The sequence below is a fragment of the Balaenoptera borealis genome (genome assembly GCF_965194805.1).
Source record: "Balaenoptera borealis genome assembly, chromosome: 13".
Lineage (NCBI taxonomy): Eukaryota > Metazoa > Chordata > Mammalia > Artiodactyla > Balaenopteridae > Balaenoptera > Balaenoptera borealis.
Window position 1 is genome coordinate 53,522,010 of NC_138870.1, and position 23,334 is coordinate 53,545,343.

Consider the following 23,334-nt stretch of genomic DNA (forward strand, 5'->3'; position numbering starts at 1 on the left):
AAGGTTATATAAATTACCCAAATTCAGGACTCAGAATTTAAACTTGTGGCTTTCAAAGAAAAAAAAAAAATCATAGTAACATGATCATAGTAACAGAGGAAATTTTCATTTATGCTCAGCTGGAGAAATAAAGCTTTCCACCTAATTTATGACCAAGTTTGTATCGGACCAAGTCTTCTCAGCAGCTAGCTGTCACGCGAACTTTAAACTACCGTATACTGATTTTTTTTTTCTCTCAATTTTTTCTTAATGGGCAACTTGGGGTTGGGGAAAAATGGGAATGGTGTTGCTTGAATATCTTTTACTTGACTTAGGCTTAAGGGAGAGCATAGCAGAACAAGAGTACAGGTATCAATAAGGGGTGAGGTTTGTTAAGTGAAAACATGTGGTGATACTGAAACCTATTTTGTACCACTTCAAGCATGGAGGTTATGGGTAAATCTCCTATTGTAGTGGGTAATGAACTTGGCAACCGTCTTTCTTTTAGCCTTTGTTTCCCAGAGTGGTTAGGAAAAGATGTTAGGTTTTGAAGGAAGTTTCATATGAGTTTTCATAACCATTTCCTCATAACTGTTAAACCTTTCCTTTCTTTTAAGTATTCGCTTCTCATGGGTTGTCTGACATCCTGGGCTTTTTAACTGGTTGACTTTGCCCTGTCTCTCAAGTGCACTGACTCATACACAGTACCTTTGTGGAAGTTTGATATTTAATTTAAAAAGTATTTCTGTGAATTCTTTGCAGAGGGGGTGGGGCGCCCCAGTTTATTGATCTTTATGTAAAAGCAACTAGCATGAGTCGTATTGCTGGCATTTGATATGTTTTTTTGTTGAACCGATGGAGGGGTTCTTGTTTCAGTTCAAGGAGACTTTTCTAAGGGTTGGAGTTGCCTCCAACAGTAGCACAGACTGTTCTTAGGAGAGAGGTAGTGAATTCTGTGCAGGCATGGACTTGGGGGAGTTTGATCACCAGGCAGTAGATAGGACTAAATGATTTCTAAGGCTTACTGTAAGTTTGAGATTCTGTGATTCTTCTGTTTCTCTAACATGTGTCTAAAGAGGAGAGAAACAAAACATAAATTGGAACCACAGAATATCCAGTAGAGCCTTTGATAGCAGTGATGGTAAATGGGGTTTGTACCAGTACTGGGAGCAGAAGTGCTTTTCTCTGATTTCCCGAGTCAGCATGGATAGTTCTCGTCTTGAGAAACTGTTCCAGTAAGATTGGACTTCAGATCATCTTCCAGATTTAGACTGAGCCCCAGGAGATAATGATGAGGAGGAGAAAATGTTCTAGCATTTTCAATTCCGAGAAAACTAGTGTGAGAGTTTTAGAATAAGTCAAACTGTTCACATCCAGGTTACAAATAAATTCACTTAAAAGCCAAGAAATAATATTACTCACTAAATATGCCACCTTAAATTATTTTGATTGGTTTTCCACACATCATTTACATTGTAGCCTCATTCATGAGGTCCCAAAAGTTATAATTAATCTGAATTTTGTTTCTCTTCTATTTCTGACAGTTGGACAAGGTGTTAATTTTGTCCAATAAGCTGTCTCTGTCAGAAATCACAAAATGGTAGTCCAGAGGCAAAATCTGGCACAAGGATGGGTTTTCATTGGCTTGGACAGGGTTTGGTTTTGTTTAATTAGTTGCTGATATTTAAAATTTTGGAGATTTTACCCCCAAATCAGATTTCTGGCTTCTCTCAAAAAAGCTCAGGTTTGGCATAACTGCATCAGGCTTTGCTACACAGCAAGCATTATCTGGAGCTTGGTGGCTACATGAGGCATGTGTGCCTGCTTAAGCAATCCTTACCTTTCCTTGTTATTGTATATACCCTGCCCGCTTCACTCATTTATGGGCCCAGTCTGGTCTCTGAGGGCATTTAGGTTTGTGACCCTTCCTCTGTAAGTAATGCTCATGTGCAGGTCTTAAGACTATAAGTAGCTATTATTTCAACCTCAGGAAGGGACTGCAGAATAAGGTAAAGTTTTTCACTGGATTTGGGCAGAGTGTTGTGCCTTTGGGAGGATCCCGGCCTGCCAACTCTAACCAGAGGGGAGAAGAAAAAAGGTATTCATCCTGAACTGCGCTGCTGGCATTCAGGAGAGCCCTAGTCTAGGAGACGGGGCCTGAAGTGCCCTGCAGACCGTTGCTTGCCTAAGCTCAGGGTGACTTGGCACCTGTGCCGGGGAAGGATCCAGTGGAGTGGCACAAGGCTCTGTGCCATCCATTCAGACGGCTTTCTGAATGCCGGCAGCCAAGAGAACATCATCTGTGCTTGTGAGTAGTGTGGGTTCCCGCCAGAAACTTCTCAACTTCAAAGGAAAAGAAAGAAAATTGTACTGTGGGTCGATGTGGAAAAGCTTTTGGCCTTACTGAATTGGGCTCACTTTTACAGAGAAGGAAGATGGTGCAGAGAATTCTGAGGGATTCTACCTGTTTTTCGTGGCCTTTCCATTCTACCCCTGAGGTGCCAAGATCATTAAAATGCTCAAGGAACTGCTCAACCTAACCATGGCAATAGAATGAATACAAAGAATTTCTATGGTTTGGTCTGAGAGCTGTGTTAGAATTAGGGTAGTGTGAAAAAAGAGCATGGGTGAGCCTTATGGCAAATTCCACTAAAGCTAAAGTTACCCGTCATGACCAATTTTGATTTCACTTAGGTTTCTAAAGGCTTAAAGGGGGTAGTCGTGGCAGGGGAAATCTTACAAATCTGAACAACGTACACTTTGGTTCTAATAAGGAAAAAACTGTGCTTTATGTTTGACCTCGAAATTTTGTTCTTATGCTGGCTCAAGACTGAAGTCTGATATCTGGCATTATAAAAAGCAAAATGTACTCTTCAAAAATCTGAGAGCCTGAAGACAGGCAGGAGGAGGCTAAAGCTCTCTCCAAGGCCCTCTGGTGCCCAAGTCTGATCCAGTGACTTCCTAAGACCTCCGAACTTATTTTACACTTGTTTCATTTTCTTCACCCACCCCCGTTCCTCCCTCACCTACCCCTCCTTGCTCCTCTCTTATCTCTCGTCTCTCCTTGATTCTCTTCTCCTTTGTTTTCTCAGGAAGCTATGTTTCCCTTTATCTTTCTTCTACTCCCACCTGCCTTCTTTCCCTCCGCCCATCTGCCCATTGTCTCCCGTATTCTTCTTGTAGTACCTCTTACCCAAGCCTTGGGGAAACTTAACAGCGGAGGGGACAGTGTGTGAGCAGAGAGCTGGGAAGGAAGTTTCAATCAAAAGCACCATTTAGATGGTAGATGCATAGTAGGGGCAGAAGTGCAGAGAAAGTAGCTGGTACTGGGGATTTGGAGGGAGGAGGATTGTATTTCTCAACAGTGCACTAAGAGCTATTCGTGCATCTGATCATATTTAAAAATGAATCTCTTCCAGATAAGAGCAGCAGTGTAAGAGTGGGCGTGGCAGAGGCAGTAAAGCTAATACTGTGTTTGAGATCCTGTAAAGAGCTTATAAAGAGGTATATATATAGAGGGGCTTCCCTGGTGGCGCAGTGGTTGAGAATCTGCCTGCCAATGCAGGGGACACGGGTTCGAGCCCTGGTCTGGGAGGATCCCGCGTGCCGCGGAGCAGCTGCGCCCGTGAGCCATAATTATTGAGCCTGCACGTCTGGAGCCTGTGCTCCGCATCAAGAGAGGCCGCGACAGTGAGAGGCCCGCGCACCGCGATGAAGAGTGGCCCCCGCTTGCCACAACTAGAGAAAGCCCTCGCACAGAAGCGAAGACCCAACACAGCCATAAGTAAATAAATAAACAAATACTTAAAAAAAAAAAAAGAGGTATAAGATGAAAAAATGCTAGCATTTTTACCTTAGTTTCTAAACTGCTGCTTTGTTATAAAGATTAAATACCTTTTCAAAGTAAATTGCAAGATGAATGGACCACAAAGTATATAAGAAAGGTAGAAGATAGGTGTTTTAAGTAATTTGCCATTTTAAGCTACTTCGACTCAAAATTAGATATAAATCTAATTATAGTGAAATAAAAGGCAATTCTGATCACATTATGGTACTTATAAATCCTTCCGCTCCATATCCTCAGTATTCTATTAAATACAGCTGACACTGCCTTCTCTTATCTAAATTGGCTTAAACACTTAAAAAAAATCTCTTGTCAAAGATTTGGCAGAAAATGGCATTTTCTGATAATTTAATCAGAACATATTTCTACAGCTATCCTTTCTAAATGTGAATAGTATGCATTTTTTAAAATAAATTGAAGTATAGTTAACATACAATATTATATTAGTTTTAGGTGTACAACATAGTGATTTGATATTTTTATACATTACCAAAAAATCACCATGATAAGTCTAGTACCCATCTATCACCATACAAAGTTATTACAATATTATTGACTATATTCCCTATGCTGTACATTACATCCCCAGGTGGGAGGGGAGGATATGCATTTGTTTTTAACTTGTTAAATAAATAAATTGAAGCATTCCCTATAATGAGAGCTGAGTAAAGATAGCACCCCTTATCATTATAGAATATTTACTTTTAAGTTACCTAATAATTGATCCAGCCCCTGTCTACCGTATGACCCTGCAATATGTAACAAACTGCCATTCTTGTAGATGCCCTGAACTCTCCAGATACTCATACCCTGGGGCCTTTGCACAGGCTACTCCTTTTGCCTGTAATACCCTTCCCACACCCACCCCCCAATTTGCCACTTCTACTTGGGGATTTGGAGGGAGGAGGGTAGTATTTCTCAACAATGCACTAAGAGCTATTCAGAGCCTTAGTGTCACCTCAGAGCCTTCCCTGATTTACCCCGGGCAGAATTTATTGTTCCTTCCTCAGTGTCCTCACAGCACTTTCCTCATGCTTCCATTATAGGATTTACAACATTGCCCTTGTAGATGATGATAGTTATAAAAATAAGTTACTTGTTTCCATGTCTGTAGACCAGGAGCTACCTTGGGAGGCCCTGGGGGCAAAAAGCAATGGGTTTATCTTTTCTTCTCCAGGGCCCAGCACCTGAAAGTTACTCAGTAAATGTGTGTCAGATGAAAAGGGTAAGCATTTTTGTACTCACTCCTTGGCTTGTTGAGCAGACAATGAGAGAACATCGTTGAATTCGATTTCTGCAGGTTATGTGGGTACAGGTTGAGCGTGCAGGACCAGAAGTAACTTTTACTATAGAATTTGGCTTTCATCTGAGGATAAAATAGAAGAATGTTACTTTAATACATAGGTTGCATATCAAATTGGACATTTTCTGTGGTACTTTGAAAAGATGAAATGAAGAAGAGAATTATTATTTCTGACATTTTCACAAGCTGGTTGATGTTCAGTATTTGCTTAGACCTAAAAAAAATCATTAAAAATATACATATATATAATATATATATATATATACATATATAGATGTTTACATATATAGATGTATAGAGCTATATGTGATTTACATATATAGATGTATAGAGCTATTTACATATATAGATGTATAGAGCTATATGTGATTTTTTTTTTTTTTTTTAAACTCTTGGCACTCTAGTATTTTTTTTTTTTCTTAACTTTGGGGTTTATTATTTACTTATTTATTTATTTATTTATTAGTTTATTTATTTATTTATGGCTGTGTTGGGTCTTCGTTTCTGTGCGAGGGCTTTCTCTAGTTGTGGCAAGTGGGGGCCACTCCTCATCGCGGTGCGCGGGCCCCTCATCATCGCAGCCTCTCCCGTTGCAGAGCACAGGCTCCAGACGCGCAGGCTCAGTAATTGTGGCTCACGGGCCCAGCCGCTCCGCGGCATGCGGGATCCTCCCAGACCAGGGCTCGAACCCGTGTCCCCTGCACTGGCAGGCAGACCCTCAACCACTGCGCCACCAGGGAAGCCCTATGTGATTTTTTAAATTACCATCTCTTTGAGAATTTTGTAGCCTAGGATTGAAAAGTATTTATTCTATGATCCAGAATTGTGGCTTCCAGCTGTGAAATGAATGTTAAGGAAGCACAGGTAACTAGGCTACTTTCCAGTTTCCTTGTATCAGCTCCTGAGTTAGAGTTCAGGTAGTTCACTTGGAGCCAGAGGTTACTGGAGCTCTCATTTATTGAACTGTAGTTAAATAAAAATAAGATATAAAGTTGCCAATAGTAATCCAATCAAAGTCTCTAATAGAAGTCTAAGGAAAATTAAGTGAAATGATTAGTGCTTCCTTTGTTATTTTCATAGATGAAGGTTTTCACTTATGTTAGAAATGGACATATAAAAGATACCTTTAACTGAGAGATGTTTAAAACATGATTTTCACTGGATTTAACTGGAGTTCTTTTCAACTGTTGACTGAGTAGAACATTGTTTATGTGGGAAAGCTTGTAGGGCTGGATGCCAGCAGGACCACATGGAGCCAAGAATGAAGAGGTGTAGTGATGGGGTGGTGGGTTGCAGGGAGATGAGGCAGGAAACATATTTTATGAATTAGCAAAATTTGAGTCCTGTGTCCGGATGTGGATAATGAAGCATTTTAGTAACTAATTATCTTTACTGAAGCAAGCATTCATCAGAGATAGTTATTGAGTATCTATTATGTGCTGTATGTAAATTTAGAGACGTGATATTTGTGTTCAAGGGATTCATTCATAAGCTATATAGTTCAAAGCTCTACAGTCATTGTAACATAATAGCAGTAGTACAGTAATGATTTAAAACAAAAGCAATTGACCAAAATACATGGTTTCCCATAAAGCTGTGACATTCAGGAAGTACTAGGGAATTAGCATTAGCCAGTTAGCTAGTTTTTGTAAAATGTTGGTTTTGTTTTTGGTTTTTTTTTGGCTTTTGGCTTTCTTTAAGTAAGAGATAGGAATGCAATTTTTATTGCTTTTCTAAATGATGCTAGACATTTGACACTTAAACTTTTATTTGATACATTAATAGTTATATACAGCATCTATATATATTCTAATAACTTACCTCTAAGGCTAGGCCTAGATCACTTAGGCTTGCTTTGTGTAATTGCACACTATGTGTAATTGTTGAGGGTTATAATTTTGCATCATGAACTTTGGAGTCAGACAAACCTGAATGGGAATCTAAGCTCTAGTACTTGTTCATTGTACAACTTTGGACCAAACACTTAACCTCCTGCTTCAATTTCCTCATGTCTGTAATGGAGGCATTACATAATAGCCTTGCTGTAAGAATGAAATGAGCTAAACTACATCAAGTACTTATCACAGCATCTGGAACATAGTAGGAACTCAGTAAATATTCTCCTGTTTGACATAAATGGTAAATTGCTTGTGGGGTTAAACTGTGTTCTAGTAGATGCTTTAAAATTATAATTTGAAAAAAGCCTCAATTTGCAATTAATTCAATACAGAAGATTTAAACTAGTTTAAAAGTTTTTCATTCTTAAAACTTATTTAGAGAAAAACATGTGTAACATGTTTACTCCATGAGACTCCACGTTGAATTATTTCAGGAAAGAATGTCAACGTTTAAAGAATGCCTTGAACCTTTGTCAGTGACACAGCCATTCCAAAATGTAAATCTTTGGACTCTCTATAGATCAGTGATTTCCACACACTGTCTTTTTCTGGTAGTAAAAATCAATCTACTAATATGGTCTTAAGTGTTCTTGCTTAATTATAGGGAAGTTAATGAAGTCCTGCCTCTTGTGCATTCTAAATAAAAGCACTAAAGCTAATCACTCAGATCTGTACTTCCTTAAACTGGCCTTTCCTACAATGTAGTTAAACTGCAATAATTGATCAACTTAATTTATTGCCTTTTACCCTGGCTAGCTTTCATCTGGGGGGAAAAAAAAAAAAAACAAATTTGTTTTCTATACTTTTCCTGAAAATGTTATCTGGACCAAAATATAATATTTGGCTTTCAAACGCTATGAAAACTGATGCTTTTTTTTTTTTTTTTAATTTAATGGTTCTCTCTTTCTTTTTTTTTTTTAAAGTTATACAGTTTTTATTTATTTATTTATTTATTTATGACTGTGTTGGGTCTTCGTTTCTGTGCAAGGGCTTTCTCTAGTTGCGGCGAGAGAGGGGGCCACTCTTCATCGCGGTGCGCGGGCCTCTCACCATCGCAGCCTCTCTTGTTGCGGAGCACAGGCTCCAGACGCGCAGGCTCAGTAGTTGTGGCTCACGGGCCCAGCCGCTCCGCGGCATGTGGGATCTTCCCAGACCAGGGCTCGAACCCGTGTCCCCTGCATTGGCAGGCAGATTCTCAACCACTGCGCCACCAGGGAAGCCCCAAAACTGATGCTTTTGTAGTAAGCTTTATTCTAAAATAATACTGAGGTAAATGTCACTTCAAATGAAGATATTATTATGAGAACTTAGAAAAACATACACAGCCTCTCTTTAAGTGCAGGAAATGTTGTGAAACTGACTTTACTTTCATATCCATACAGTGAGGATTGACTGTGCTGAGAGGATGCTTTCTTATTTTATTCCAAAAGGTTTTATCATTAACTCTACTCCCTCACAAATGTGCTAATTATCTCTGGAGTTCTAGGATGCAGCCATGGTTCGAGCTTAGAATGGAAGCAAACCGATTTCATATACGTCTATGGTATTTAGTTTGCCTAAGTCGTTGGTGATTTCATAAGTCAGAAGTAGAAAAAGACTTTAGGGAGTTATATTTTCCATGAGGCAGTAACCTGGTCCAGCCACCCTAAACTTCCTTCCCTAGAACCTTACTCTTCTGGGCTAGGGTATCAAGAATTATCATTTTCAGTTATTTAAAGAACTACTTTTCCATTCCCCAGATTTGCATAGCCTTCCAAATTTTACATATCCTTTAAATTCAGTGCAGGGCCAACTACCTCTGAAGCTGTCACTGATGAAGACCCCAGCTGGCCTATGGTCTTTCCTTTTCTGAAAGTCCTTTTAGTCTGTGTAGTTGACACCATCAAATCTAGAACTTGTATTTTCCTTTTTTCAATCCACATTATATGATAAATAGCCAATACAGTGTTTGACATGATGAGGAAGTCTTTGTATATCTCATCTCATTGAAGCCTTCTATTGCCTTTGGGAGGCGAATATGGCAGTTATGATTAACGATCATTTTGCAGTTGAGGAAACATGAGTTCCACAGAGATGGTTACTCTTCCAAGGTCCTACTTCTAACTGGAACCGACGTCCTGATACTCTGTATTCTACCCCGTATTTGCCTTGTGCATAAATCTTGTCTTCTGATCTCAAGTCCGCTAACTCTTCAAAGACCTTTGCTGATGGTAACCCCACATTCCAGATTCCGCTTATGAGAAACTTAGTTGCTAATTCACTCATGTACTAGAGGAGAATTGTCCTATAGATGAGCCACATTTCCAATTTTAAATTTTCTTTAGCAGTCACATTAAAAAGAAAAAAAGGAGACGAACAGATGACATTAATTTTAACATCTTTTTATAACCCAAAATATCTAAAATTTTTCATTCTAACATTAACTAATATAAAAAATATTAATGAGACACTTTTATGTTCTTTTTTTTTTCCCACCCTAAGATTTTGAAGTCCTCTGTGTACTTTACACTTAGAGCACATCTCAGTTTGGAGCAGCCACGTTTCATGTGCCCAGTGTGACAGATGGCTACATATTGGGCAGCACAGCTTTTTTCCTACAGTGTGGTTGACAGTCAGCTTCTCCTCTCTGATAACAGATAACGTGGACACACTCATTAGTTCCACACCAGATGACAGAAATGAGTGATTCATAACTAATTAAGATAATAGGCTTAGGCAGAGAAAAGCATGGATACCATTCATTCTTGTGAGGGTTTTTGTCGGTGGTGTTGGTTTGTTTTGCCCAATAATTCGTAATTCAAATGAGGACCCCTGTAGCTTACAAAGGAAACAATTTAATAAGCTATAGGATACGTAGCCTTTCATTTCATTTATTTATTCATTTATCTGTGCTGTTTTCTAGAATGCAGATCTGATCATGTGTCTCTCTTGTTCAGAATTGTTCAATTCCTCCCCACTGGTGTTTCCTACAGTTGCCCAGTGGTAAGATTCACCGGGGTACTTAGTTAAAATCCTCTGTTCCAGGTCCTGTCAGACCAACAGAATCAAAATATCCAGCTGAGGGACCTGGACACAGGTATTTTTAGTAATCACCCCTGGTAGCTCTTACCATCAAGCCAGTTGGGGAAACTGGCCTAAAAGATAAAATTTTACTCCTTAGTCTACCATGTGGGATCCTTTCTGACCTAGCCCATGACTAGACCCATTACCCAGCCAGAGGTAGGTTTTAGCACAGAGAAGCACTTGGCAAGGTACTCTTCCTGTTCTCCCCTCCTGCCTGTGCCTGTGTTCTTTCAGCCTGGGATGCCCTTCCCCTTTGTGTCTGCCAACACACTGCTGAGTCCACCCCCAGGATCACCCCCTCAGTGTTTGCCTCTTTTCCCGAGCAGGCATATACTGCCTCCTCACACCTCCTCCCGTTGCTCCTCGACATTGGTAAATCAAGGCCCTGAAGATCACTAGCTTTCACTATCTGTTTGTCTTGGCTGTCTTCTCACTGAGGGATGGGGCTTGTGATTTCCCGTCTGTTATTTAGAGCCACTAGAAGGGAGTCTGGCACAAGGAAATAGTCAATAAATATTTTTCTAGTGAAAGCCTGCTGATACTAGTAATAATAACATCTCCATCTGTTTCATAGTGGTTTACAGATTGCAGCATGCTTTTCACTTATATCATCTCATTTAATTCTCTCACCACAACCTCGTGAGGTGGAACTCTTATTTTTCGAGATGTTACGCAACTTGCCCCATGTCATGTGACTTGTAATAGGTGACACCGTAACTCCAACATGGGTCCATAAGGTGCAGAGTGTAAAAGAAGCATAAATCTTGGGTTCAGATTTCTAGTGAATTGAAGAAACGGTCTTTGCTTATTCAGTCTATTCACACACAAAAAAAAATTAATAAAGTTCATTCACATTTATGGATTTTTTTTTTTGCTCCAAATTTCTAGCCTTTTTAGACTTTTTAGCATATTTCTTTTTTTTAATTAATTAATTTATTTATTGGCTGCCTTGGGTCTTCGTTGCTGCACGCGGGCTTTCTCTAGTTGCAGTGAGCGGGGGCTACTCTTTGTTGCGGTGCGCGGGTTTCTTATTGCGGTGGCTTCTCTTGTTGCGGAGCACGGGCTCTAGGCGCATCAGCTTCAGTAGTTGTGGCTCATGGGCTCTAGAGCACAGGCTCGGTAGTTGTGGCGCACGGGCTAAGTTGCTCTGCAGCATGTGGGATCTTTCCGGACCAGGGCTTGAACCCGTGTCCCCTGCATTGACAGGCGGATTCTTAACCATGGTGCCACCAGGGAGGTCCCAGCATGTTTCACAGAAGTTTGCACCTAGTGTTTAGCTAATCAGTAGCTGCAAGATTATATAAATATTCACATCAGCAATGATTATGTGAACGATTGATGGAACCAGTTAGTCTAATTAGGTTCTTCTCTTTAAAGATATTCCAGTGGTTCTTACCTGTTATTTGGGAGAATTCCTTATAGCCCACAGGTAAAGGTACTGATAAATCCACACACAATGTAGACTTTTTTGACATCATAAGGAAAATCTGACGAAACAAGACTATGAAATAATTGAGATGGTTTGTGATGCTTTAGAAGTGTTACTGTGTTTTTATTTTTTGCTGGATGAGCACAAGTATCACACCCAGTCTATCAATTTTATGTCCTAGTCCTAATCATTCAGTAACATATTAGAGAAACAGCCCAGCCTGGCCTCAGTCTTTCCATGAAACATGCATCACACTCTGTGGTCTCACACAAATTTATTTTAAGGGTTAGGACTTCCCTTTATCAGAGCAATAGCAAGAAATGCCTCCGTTTCCTCCTTTCCTAGGCAATTCCATTTTATTTGGTAAGTATTAGTCAATATTTCTGTAGCTTAGAGGAACTATTTCAATTTTTTAAACAAATTAATTGAGTAGTTTGAAAGCATAGTCTTTTTGTGTGTTATTCTTGTTGGATTACTGATGTTGGTTCATCCTGTGGTGATGCTCTGGTGGAAGAGAAATTAGATAAGTCATAAAAAAAACCAGTAAATTTTAGCTCCTTTAAAATGGCCATTATTAGTATTTAGTAGGTCCTGCCCTAGATTTAAATAATAGCTGCTTGGAGCCTCCTCAGAGATGGCATTTTTCTGCCTGAAAGAGTTTGCGCTGTTTTATGCAGTTGTCTGGGAGTCATGGTGATAAGCCCCTCCTGATGGTCTATTAGGTAAATCTTTTCTATACCATTAGACATTGTAATAATTAATGTACAAATGATGCTAGCCAGTAATTAAATTTACTATTCTGACTCACAGATAAATTCAAGATGAAGTTAAAATATTGAAGCAAGAGCCATTTTGTGAAGACATCATTTTAAAGTGCTTGCCCATATGTTTTCTAATTTGATAAACTACTAAAAAGTATGAGGTGTGGAAATAGGAGGACTCATTTTTTTTATTATTATTTTATTTATTTATTTATTTATTTATTTGGCTGCGCCGGGTCCTAGTTTCGGCAAGCAGGATCTTCGATCTTCGTTGCGGCATGTAGGATCTAGTTCCCTGACCAGGGAGCGAACCCGGGCCCCCTGTATTGGGAGTGCGGGGTCTTAGCCACTGGACCGCCAGGGAAGTCCCAAGGAATCATTTTGTTGTTACTACTGTTATCATTCTCAGAAATGTCTCAACCAAAATTTCAATGAATTGTGATATGGCATTCTATCTTTTTTAATATAACAGGTATATTGAGATATGTTATATATCATTCAATATACCCATTTAAAGTGTACAATTAACTGCTTTTTAGTATACTCACTGTTTTATAACTGTCACCACAATCACTTTTTGAACATTTTCATCACCCCCCCCAAAAAAAAACCCAGCACCCCTTAGCAGTCACTTCCCATTTTCCCCAACACCTCCAGCCCTAGTCAACATCTAATCTATTTTCTGTTTCTATGGACTAGTCTCTTTTGGACATTTCACATTAATGTAATCACACTTTCCATTAGTGACTAGTTTTATTCCCTAAGCTTATATTTTCAATATAAGCATGAAACAGTACTTCATTCCTCTTTATGGATGAATAATATTCCATTGTATGGCTATATCTCATTTTGTTTTTCTGTTCCATATTGATGGACATTTAGATTATTTCCACTTTTCAGCTGTTATGAATCATGCTGCCATAACCATTTGTCTATATGTTTTGTGTGGAAGTGTGTTTTCGCTTGGGTATATACCTAGGAGTAGATTTGTTAAGTCTATGTCAACCTTTTGAGGAACTGCCACATTGTTTTACAAAGTGGCTGTACCATTTTACATTCCTACCAGCAGTGTATGAGGGTTCCAGTTTCTCCACCCTTCACCAACACTTGCGTCTTTTTGATTACAGCCATCCTAGTGGATGTGAAGTTGTATCTCATTGTGCTTTTGATTTCCTTGTGATCTTTTCCTCATTTGTCCTAAACTTTTCTAAATTAAAAGATAAATTCTCCTTCTCCGATTTTTGGAGCCTACTTTTTCTCTAGGTTCTGTCCCTCCACTTTTCCCACTATTGAAAATGTTTCCAGTGTCCTATTTTGACTGGAAAATTACAGATAATGTGAAATAATAGTTACTCCCTGCAAAATGAAGATGGGATTGTAACTGTTTAAAATAGAGTCCTCCTTCTCAAAACTCCCTAGTTCTTCATTTTAAACCCTGAAGGAAGCAAGCAAGAGAAAATCTAAGAATGAGATCCAAGAAGGAAGCGCATATAATTTCTGTGTACTTCTACAAAAACAAAAAGAACAAATGGAATAGTAACTTTACATATTATAAAACCTAAGAATAAAAAGGAAATAGCCCATTCACCAGATACTGGATTTAATAAGAAAAGGCAAGAATAAAGCAAGTAATACTTTGACACACCATGAGCTAAATTTTTAAATGTAATATACACATGTTTTTATAATAAAAGTTTTTTATAATAAACAGAAACAAAAACAGGAGGGGGGAAGAAACAAAACAAAACAGAACTCATTGACAGCCGAAGACGACTGATTTTTTTTTTCACTTAGCACAGCAAGATGTGCTAAAATTACTTCATCAAAAAAGAGTTCCTGAAAAAAAAAAAAAAAAAAGAGTTCCTGGATGAGAAATGCCCCCACCCTTGATTTTTTTTTTTTCTTTCTTTATGAAACAAAACTAGGTCTGTATTTGTGGGGGAGAGTTTGGCAGACATGCTGATTATAATACTGTATTGAAAAATATTTACTTTGATGGACTAAAAACCAGCTGCTGTTCGTAGTTAAAAGTCTGTAATAATGTCTTCACTTTGGTGTTCACCACACTTTTATGAGATTAATAATAGGATTCCCCCAATCTCCAAGTGGAGAAACCAAGAGAGGACGCTTGAGAAATGCTTTCCTAACTTCTCCCGGGACTCCCCCAAAACCATGCTGTTTGGACATGAGCTTATTGAGATCAGAGACCTTGTTTCATAGTTACTGTATCTTCTTTGCCAGGATATAGGCCTGGCACACTGTAGGTACTTAAAACATGTTGCACGGATGAAAGCTAGGCAGAAGCGTTCAATTAATTGATGGACGGACCTGGCTTAGAGGTCCTGCAGGTGCCACTTACAAGGTGAAGTCTCTAGATGAAGTATGTCATCTCATTAAACCTCAGTTTCTTCTTTGCAAAATGAGGGTAATACTAGTATCCACTTCATTAGGGTGCAGAACAGTAAGCATTCGATTGTTACTAGCTGTTAAGTTGAGCAAATTTCCTGACTCCTCATTCAGACCTGGATGGCCCTGCTGTTAATGAGCCTGATTACACATGGTCAAGTATGTACATACGTACTGTCAGCTCAGTCTTTATTTAAGAAGAAGCATGGGAAGAAATTGAGGTGTTATTTGGACATCAGTTTCTTAAACTCCACTGAATTAGATTCAGCCCTCACTTTTAGGGACTATGCACCCGACAATGGGAAGGATGAAATAAAGAAGTTTTCCAGTATGAATATTCTTGTCTTTGGATGTTAGCCCTGAGTCTCAGAACAAAAACAAGTCAGTAGTTAATAGTTACTGTATCTTATTTTCCAAAACACACATGGTTCATTGTTACAGTCATTTGCAGATAGTTTTGCGTGACACACTTTTGCTTTTGTGTTTCTACTAAATCACTAAATGACTAACCTTCCTGTTCCTAATGTATTAAAATTGTCAAAGGATTCTTTTCAGATTATATGTGTCAATAAGGCTTAGTTTGAGCAATGGGGGAAAAGTGAAAGCCAAGTGAAGAGCTCTTGATCTTGTGATCAGAATAATAAAGTGGAATCCAAGGATTGCCCCATAACGAATGGATTATTTGGATATAAAAGGAAATTATTTTTAGGTGTGGCATTCCTATAAACCCTGAAGCTATGTGTTTTACAAACTAGAAATTTATGCACTAAATAAAAATTACCAGATGTCAGTGTTTGTATGTGCCAACTGGCAAAGAAATTGAGAAGGTTCAGAAGTCTGGAAGAAATGATGCTCACTTCTTTGCCATTCAAACTCAAAAAGGATAATTGAGGTAAAATGCTGTTTAAAAAACTACAATGTCCTCAGCTACCCAAAGATGTCACGTGTTACAAATTGTTATCTGAAAGGCTTTCATTTTTTTTCCCCTCATGACTCCACGCATGTTTGTGGCATTGCAAATGTAATCCATGTTTCTATTCTAATTTATTACATTCTTTCCGGAGGCTTATCTCATTCTTTTACAGGGTCAGCAGATATCTTACTTAAAGACCCATCCTGAACACAGCAGCCTCGTAAAGGTCCAATACAGAGCTAAATGTATAATAGGATTCATTATTTTTATCTTGCACATAACCAGCACACCTCAGTAGTTTTCGTGAAATCATCAAATGGATTCTCTTCTCTCCTCAGAAATTCGAGCTCAACTGGTAGAACAACAGAAATGCCTGGAGCAGCAAACAGAGATGCGAGTTCAGCTTCTGCAGGACCTGCAAGATTTCTTCCGGAAAAAAGCCGAAATTGAGACGGAGTATTCTCGGAACCTAGAAAAGTTAGCAGAAAGGTTCATGGCAAAAACAAGAAGCACTAAGGATCATCAACAGTACAAGTAAGAGGGACTTGACTCAAATTCACCTTTCCAAGGGGATATCCTATCTTTTTACCACCCTTATTGGTTTTAGAATTTTCCATTTTTGTCTGAAAAGTTGTTGATTGATATATCCCCATAGATAAAAGCAACCCTCTGCATTTATAATTTATGAGCATAAATGTATTACATTTTAAACTAATAGTATTCTCTTGACATGTTTCTCTTTCCAATAAATACACTAGGAGTTGTTGTTTAACACAGGTAGGTATTTGGATGGGCAAATTTTAAATAGCTGATTCTTTAAGCAAAGACCTCAAGATTTCTGTATAGTGATCTTACATGAAAATAAGCAGTGAGGGTTGCTTAAATTTATACCCCACCCCCCAATCATGCTTGTGGTCATTGCAGTTGAGACTGACTTAAAACAAGGGCCTTTGGTAAAATGCGTACAATCTAGCTTAATTAAACCTTATATTAATTGCACAGTTGACCCTTGAAGAACACAGGGGTTAGGGGCACCAATCCCCTGCACAGTCGAAAGTCCACACACTGCTATCTCTGCCTCAAAAACAAAGGAATTGATAAATGAGTCACCTAAAGGCAGGAAGCTGAAAAAGTTATGGACAGAATCAGGACTCAAACCCAAGTTCTACATATTGTGATCTCTAACTGAACAGAAACTTTCCCCCACATCTAGTTAATTTAAGGATGTAATGAAAATAGAGGTACTATGTTTTTTTATATAAATTTATTTTTTATTTTTATTTTTGGCTGCGCTGGGTCTTCGTTGCTGCGCGTGGGCTTTCTCTAGTTGCGGCGAGCGGGGGCTACTCTTTGTTGCAGTGCATGGATTTCTCATTGCGGTGGCTTCTCTTGTTGCAGAGCACGGGCCCTAGGCACACGAGCTTCAGTAGTTGTGGCTCGCGGGCTGTAGAGCGCAGGCTCAGTAGTTGCGGCGCACAGGCTTAGTTGCTCCGCGGCATGTGGGATCTTCCCGGACCAGGGCTCGAACCCGTGTCCCCTGCCTTGGCAGGCGAACTCTTAAGCACTGTGCCACCAGGGAAGTCCCACAGGTACAATATTTATTGAAAAAAATCTGTGTAAGTAGACCTGCACAGTTCAAACCTATGTTCACTGTCAACTGTACTTCATTTGTTTAAAAAAAAAAATACATGCAGGTTTTTCTGATGAGATTTACTCTAGAATTTAAATCTGAGACACAGGGCTTCCCTGGTGGCACAGTGGTTGGGAATCTGCCTGCCAATGCAGGGCACACGGGTTCGAGCCCTGGTCTGGGAAGATCCCACATGCCGCGGAGCAACTAGGCCCGTGAGCCACAACTACTGAGCCTGCGTGTCTGGAGCCTGTGCTCCGCAACAAGAGAGGCCGCGATAGTGAGAGGTTCGCGCACCGCGATGAAGAGTGGCCCCCGCTCGCCGCAACTAGAGAAAGCCCTCGCGCAGAAACGAAGACCCAACACAGCCAAAAATAAATAAATTAATTAATTAATTAAAAAAAAAAATCTGAGACACAAGTAGGCAGACAACTCCAATAGAGTATACAAGTGCTCTGACAGGGGTAAATGCAGGATGCCAGGGACAGACCTGACAGAAATCCATTCTACAGTGGAGGTGGGGACAGCAGGGTCCAGGAAAGGTCCTGGAAGAAGTGATACGTTAAGTGAAGACCCAAAGGGCTAGTTGGGCAATAAAGGGACCAGAGCAGGAGGTTCAGGCGAGGGGAACATCACTCCTAAGAGACCAGAAGGGAAGGGGTGTAGGGTAGCTTTGCAGAGCAGGAAGTAGTCCGGTGGGAGTGAGTAGCGAGGCTGTGAGCTGTGTGGCTCCAGGTGTACCTTGTGCCGGATCATGGAGGCCTGTGGATCATACCAGGAGGTTTGCCCTTTATCCTAAGGGCCTGAGAAGCCTTCGTAGAGTTTTAAGTAGAAAGAAGGCCAGCTCACACCTGCATTTTGAGATGATGACAAAGACCGTAGATAGGATTGGGGGCTGGAGGAGGACACAGTCAAGGGAGGGAGACCAGGTAGAGGACCCTCACCATAATGGCATGAACTAGCAACACTGCAGGTAGAAAGAAATAGACTTGTTTAGGAGATATTAAATAGACCTCCCAGTCTTTCATTTCTGGATATACAATGAACTAGATAATATGAAAAATATTTGTGCTGTAAAACTCCTGGAAATGCTGACTAAAATATAATAGACATCACTTTAAATGTATAACTGAACTCAGGAAAGTAAGGGAAATTTCCAGGGGCCAAAAAAGGAAAAGGGAGTTGAAAACTTGAGTGGTGATTATATCACCCTTTAGTCCCACGTGGGGACAGAAGATGAGGCTTATGCAAGGTAGGGAGCTGGAAGGGAGGACTTCCCCATCGCCAATCCTATTGCACTGCATCACAGCCTAAAGTCAGGAGCAACAGAAATACTATCTCAGTGAAATGGTAGAACAGAAAGCCACTCGCCCACCCACACAGGGGACAACAAGGAGGCCCGTCTGCTCAGCCTGGGCTCCAAATGGAAGGGGGTTGTAGAGAAGCGCATCTTAGCCTTCACCATTGGCTTTGCAGTTTCATTTTACACCCTTCTGTGGCCTTGGATCCTACATAAAAAGTAGGGTAGGGACTTCCCTGGTGGCGCAGTGGTTGAGAATCCGCCTGCCAATGCAGGGGACACGGGTTTGAGCCCTGGTTCGGGAAGATCCCACATGCTGCGGAGCAGCTAAGCCCCTGCGCCAGAACTACTGAGCCCGCGCTCCTAGAGCCCGTGCTCCTAGAGCCCGTGCTCCACAACAAGAGAAGCCACTGCAATGAGAAGCCGATGCACCACAACGAAGAGTGGCCCCTGCTCGCCGCAACTAGAGAAAGCCCGAGCGCAGCAATGAAGACCCAATGCAGCCAAAACTAAAATAAAAAAAAAAAAGAAAGGGTAGGTTTTTTGAGAAACCTCCATACTGTTTTCCACAGTGGCTACACCAATTTACATTCCCACCAAAAGTGTAGGAGGGTTCCCTTTTCTCCACATCCTCGCCATCATTTGTTATTTGTGTTCTTTTTGATGATGGCCATTCTGACACTACAATGAGGTGATCTAGTGTTGGTCAGCATAGAAATAAATTTTGGTGATGGTTCCCAGGGTGAGCAAGTATCAAATGTGCTTGACAGAGACTGGAGCCAGTACTAGATCCTCATTTATAGAAACTGTCCCTTTTAAAAAGTGATTGCAAATAAGAAGACAGCCCATTTGTACATTCAGTAAATATTTTTGAATGTCTCCTTCTGTGTTCTGTACTTGGTAATCTCTTGTGAACTGAAAACATGGATGGGCCCATGCACCTTAGTCTGACCCCTGAGTGGATCAGCTGCCATCTTTTGTTCCTCCTGGTTTTTTCACTAGTTTTCTTCAAAAGGTAGGCAGCTCGGAATTTTCCTTGACTTGAGTAAGTTTATTATTGACTACAGAACTGAAGATAAGGTAATAAGTCTACAGAAAGGACAAACCAGGGTTAGGGGGGAATAAATCAAAGACAGCCCTTTAGGAAAGAGTCAAACAGACCTGGTTTGAATACTGGCTCTACTGTGTGACTTTGGTCAAGTTGCTTAACCTTTCTGAGCCTTGGTTTCCTAACTTGTAAAATGAGATTTTATGACCAGTAAATGAGAAACATAACAAATCGTTGATGTGATTGATAGCTGACATGGGGTATGCACTCAGTATTCCTTCTCTTCATGAAACAAATGTTAAATCTTTAGCACCTTTACTTTACCAGTCATTTAAGCTGGGCTATAGAGTCTAGCTCTTACTCAGTTTGGGGATGCTTGTTGTGTAGGATAATCCTTGGCCTGAAGTTGCCACTGCATGGTAGAAAGACCAAGGCTTGGATCAACCTCCCTGGACTCAGAGACTTTCTCTGACACCAGCTTTGGTCTTGAGCAAATCATTGTGCCTTGCTAAAGCTTAAGTTCTCTTATTTTTTTTTTTTAATTTAATTATTTATTTATTTATTTATGGCTGTGTTGGGTCTTCGTTTCTGTGCGAGGGCTTTCTCTAGTTGCGGCGAGCGGGGGCCACTCTTCATCGCGGTGCGCGGGCCTCTCACTGTCGCGGCCTCTCGTTGCGGAGCACAGGCTCCAGATGCGCAGGCTCAGTAATTGTGGCTCACGGGCCTAGCCGCTCCGCAGCATGTGGGATCCTCCCGGACCGGGGCTCGAACCCGTGTCCCCTGCATTGGCAGGCAGATTCTCAACCACTGCGCCACTAGGGAAGCCCAAGTTCTCTTATTGATAGAGGGGATACAAAGCAACTCTGCCTTAAGTTGTAGTGGTAAGGATTAGGTAGAGTTAATGTGTGTAAAGTCTTTAGACCAGCCGCTAGATGAAAATTGCTAACTTTACACAGCACTTACTGTGAATCTAAGGCATTCTAGTAAGCACTAAAAATATATATATTAACTCAAATAATCCTCATAATCTTATGAGATCGGTACTGTTGCTTTACCCATTTTACAAATGAAGTAACAGAGGCACAGAGAGGTTTAAATAATTTGGCCAAGATCTCCTAGGTAATTGTTCTGGGATTTGAAGCGAGGCACTATAGATCCATAGTCCATGTTCCTGACTTGTGTGCTCAGTAGGTGCTCAGTAAATGATAGCTTAGCCGCCTCTGTTGTTATTGTTGTTGTCGACACTGTTATCACTTACTATTAAGGCAATAAAAAGTGTTTATTCAATGAATGAAATAACATTTATTTAATGCTGACCACGGGCAGGGCTCTGCGGATACAAAAAAGTATGAAATGTTCTCAAAGAACTTATGGGTTACTTCATCATAAAGGATATACAGAAAAGTTAATATAAGGTAGCATTTACCTCTTGGGCTGGGGGGCTAGAGAATGTCAGTGGAAAGGCTTCAGTATTCTGCCATAGAACCATTGCCCCTTGCCCAATGGCTGTGAGAGAAAAGGAGGGTTCTTTAGGTTGGGGGTGTAATTCTTAATGTGCTAGCTGGGAGAGTGGGAGGCTTCTCTTCTGGGTATAAGTGCTGGGACCCTAGATCAGGGGTTTCTTCCCTTACACCCATCCATACTTCTGTGGTCTACTTCCTCTTTCTTTTAGAGAGGGTTTTGACTGATGCAGGGTTAAATCCTGAATCCGAGGGACGTAAGGGCTGAAAGACCTTCTTTAATCATTTTTCTAATTTAATTAGTATTCAGAATCATAAATCATCATGAATATTAGGAGGATAATATGTCTGATAAAATAGCACTAGTGTCCCTGAGTTAGGATAAACATTCTGTGCCATTTTGCCATCTTAGAGTTAGATTTTTAAAGTTAAAAAACAAAAAACAAACATTGTACTTTTTTTTTTCTTTAAAGCAGTAATATCCCTGTTGGTCACAGCTTTTGTTTGGAGTTTTTCTTTAAAACTTTTTACAAGTCGCCCTTTGTGGTTTATATTCACTTTTCACTTTATTATGTAGAATAAAACAAGGAGTGGTTACAAATCTGAAATAACTTAATGGGTTTAAAAAGGAGATGTGACATGTCATAAGCCAGTAAACTTCTTGGTTCTATTCACAAGCCCTGAGACAATGCTATGAAGTTCTGCTTCCCGGGAACACTTTTTGGGAGGCTGGAGGTTAAGTATCAGGGAATTAGTAAATCATCCTCACATTTATGTTCCATGGAAAGTATACCTAGCCAAATTTCTTTTCCAACAACAGACTGGACATTCAGAGCATGCTTTGCGTTCAGTGGCAAACCACAGTCTGTCTGTGAGACAGTAGTCAATAGATTTTTATGTAAACATGAACTGCTTTCTTCAATGGGGTGTTTAAAGCTGAAGGCCTGCCTTAGTACTGTATATGTTAGGGTCCCATGCCCTTGTCAGGAGTGTGGGTTTTGACTGGTGTTCTTGGTCCAAGTTTTTTGCTTCCAAGCCTAGGGGACTTGCTGGCTGGGTGCCTTCCCAGCCTGGAAGGCTGTTCTGCTGGCTCTTGAGTGTCGTGCTATGAGCAATACTCAGAGTAGAAAGAACAGGGACAATGCCCGTCTGTTGTGGCTCCTAGTTTGCCTTGGTGACTTTCCCTTAGCTGATTGGGGCAGCTTTGAACTTGATGGTAATTCTCTCTCTTCTTCACTTCTTAGGAAAGACCAGAACTTGTTGTCTCCAGTGAACTGCTGGTATTTGCTCCTGAACCAAGTGAGACGAGAAAGCAAAGACCATGCAACCTTGAGTGACATCTATCTGAACAATGTGATTATGCGGTTCATGCAGATAAGTGAAGATTCCACCAGGATGTTTAAAAAGGTATCCTCCATCAATCCTGCCAGAGTGTGCTTCCCTATAACCACTGAGCCCGTAACCAAGACTGAGAAGGGTCTGCTGCCTTAATGACTTAATTGTATTCAATAAATATTAGGTTCAAAAAATAAGTAAGTGAACAGATATTTTAAAGACACAGAACAAAAAGTTAAATCCGAGCAGGCACACTCATAGTGTTGTAAAGCACCGAATCTGTGACCTGAAGGATGTGAGCAGAATTTTGCAATGAGATATACCTGCAAATTGCACCTCTGTCCTTAGGAATGGACTGCCTGTAGTTATAAAAAAAAATCAGACCAGAGAGGAAAAGCTTTAAATTCTGTGTTTTGGGCTCACACAGGATCAGAGACTTGTGAAGAATAAGATAACCAGATGTGCTGCTCTCTTGGGAAAATGTTATCACAGTTTTTTTCTTATTCCCACCAGACTAGCAGCAGAAGCTGTGAGAGAGTGACAGGAAAAAAATTCCCCAGGGCATGGAAAATTCAGTCCCTTACATGCCAGAGAGCTTCCTCCTTCCCAAATCCACTTTAAAAAAAAAAAAAAAAAGGAACTGGGCTTTTAAGGCTTCATATCATTGTTACCAGTCTCAGCCAGCTCTCAGCAATTTTTTTTGTTGTTTGGACATCTTTGTTGAGAACAATAACAAAATTGGACAATTTCCTGTGTAGGGAATGCAGCTACTTGCTCAATAGGACTGGCTTTTGGTTTTTATGTTTATAGGACAAGGGTTCTCCACCACCTCCTCAGCTTCATACTCAGGGTGTTTGGTGCCTATACCAATATCTGTACATCTATTCAGTAAGTAATTATTAGTTTCAGAAAGTGGGGGGAAAAAACCACCTTGTAGATTAAAGACATTTATGTTTCAAAGGGAC

The 23,334-nt window shown here is 40.3% G+C and overlaps 1 protein-coding gene across 2 annotated transcripts in view; it reads left to right on the top strand.

Annotated features, from left to right (window-relative positions):
- The window catches only part of SRGAP1 (SLIT-ROBO Rho GTPase activating protein 1), a 274,797-nt gene that overhangs the window by 114,536 nt on the left and 136,927 nt on the right, over positions 1-23,334 (top strand). For both annotated transcript variants that reach the window (XM_082351200.1, XM_082351201.1), the window contains exons 2-3: positions 15,935-16,130; positions 22,279-22,441. In XM_082351200.1, the coding sequence (XP_082207326.1) occupies positions 15,935-16,130; positions 22,279-22,441 (359 nt within the window). The remainder of the gene's footprint in view (positions 1-15,934; positions 16,131-22,278; positions 22,442-23,334) is intronic.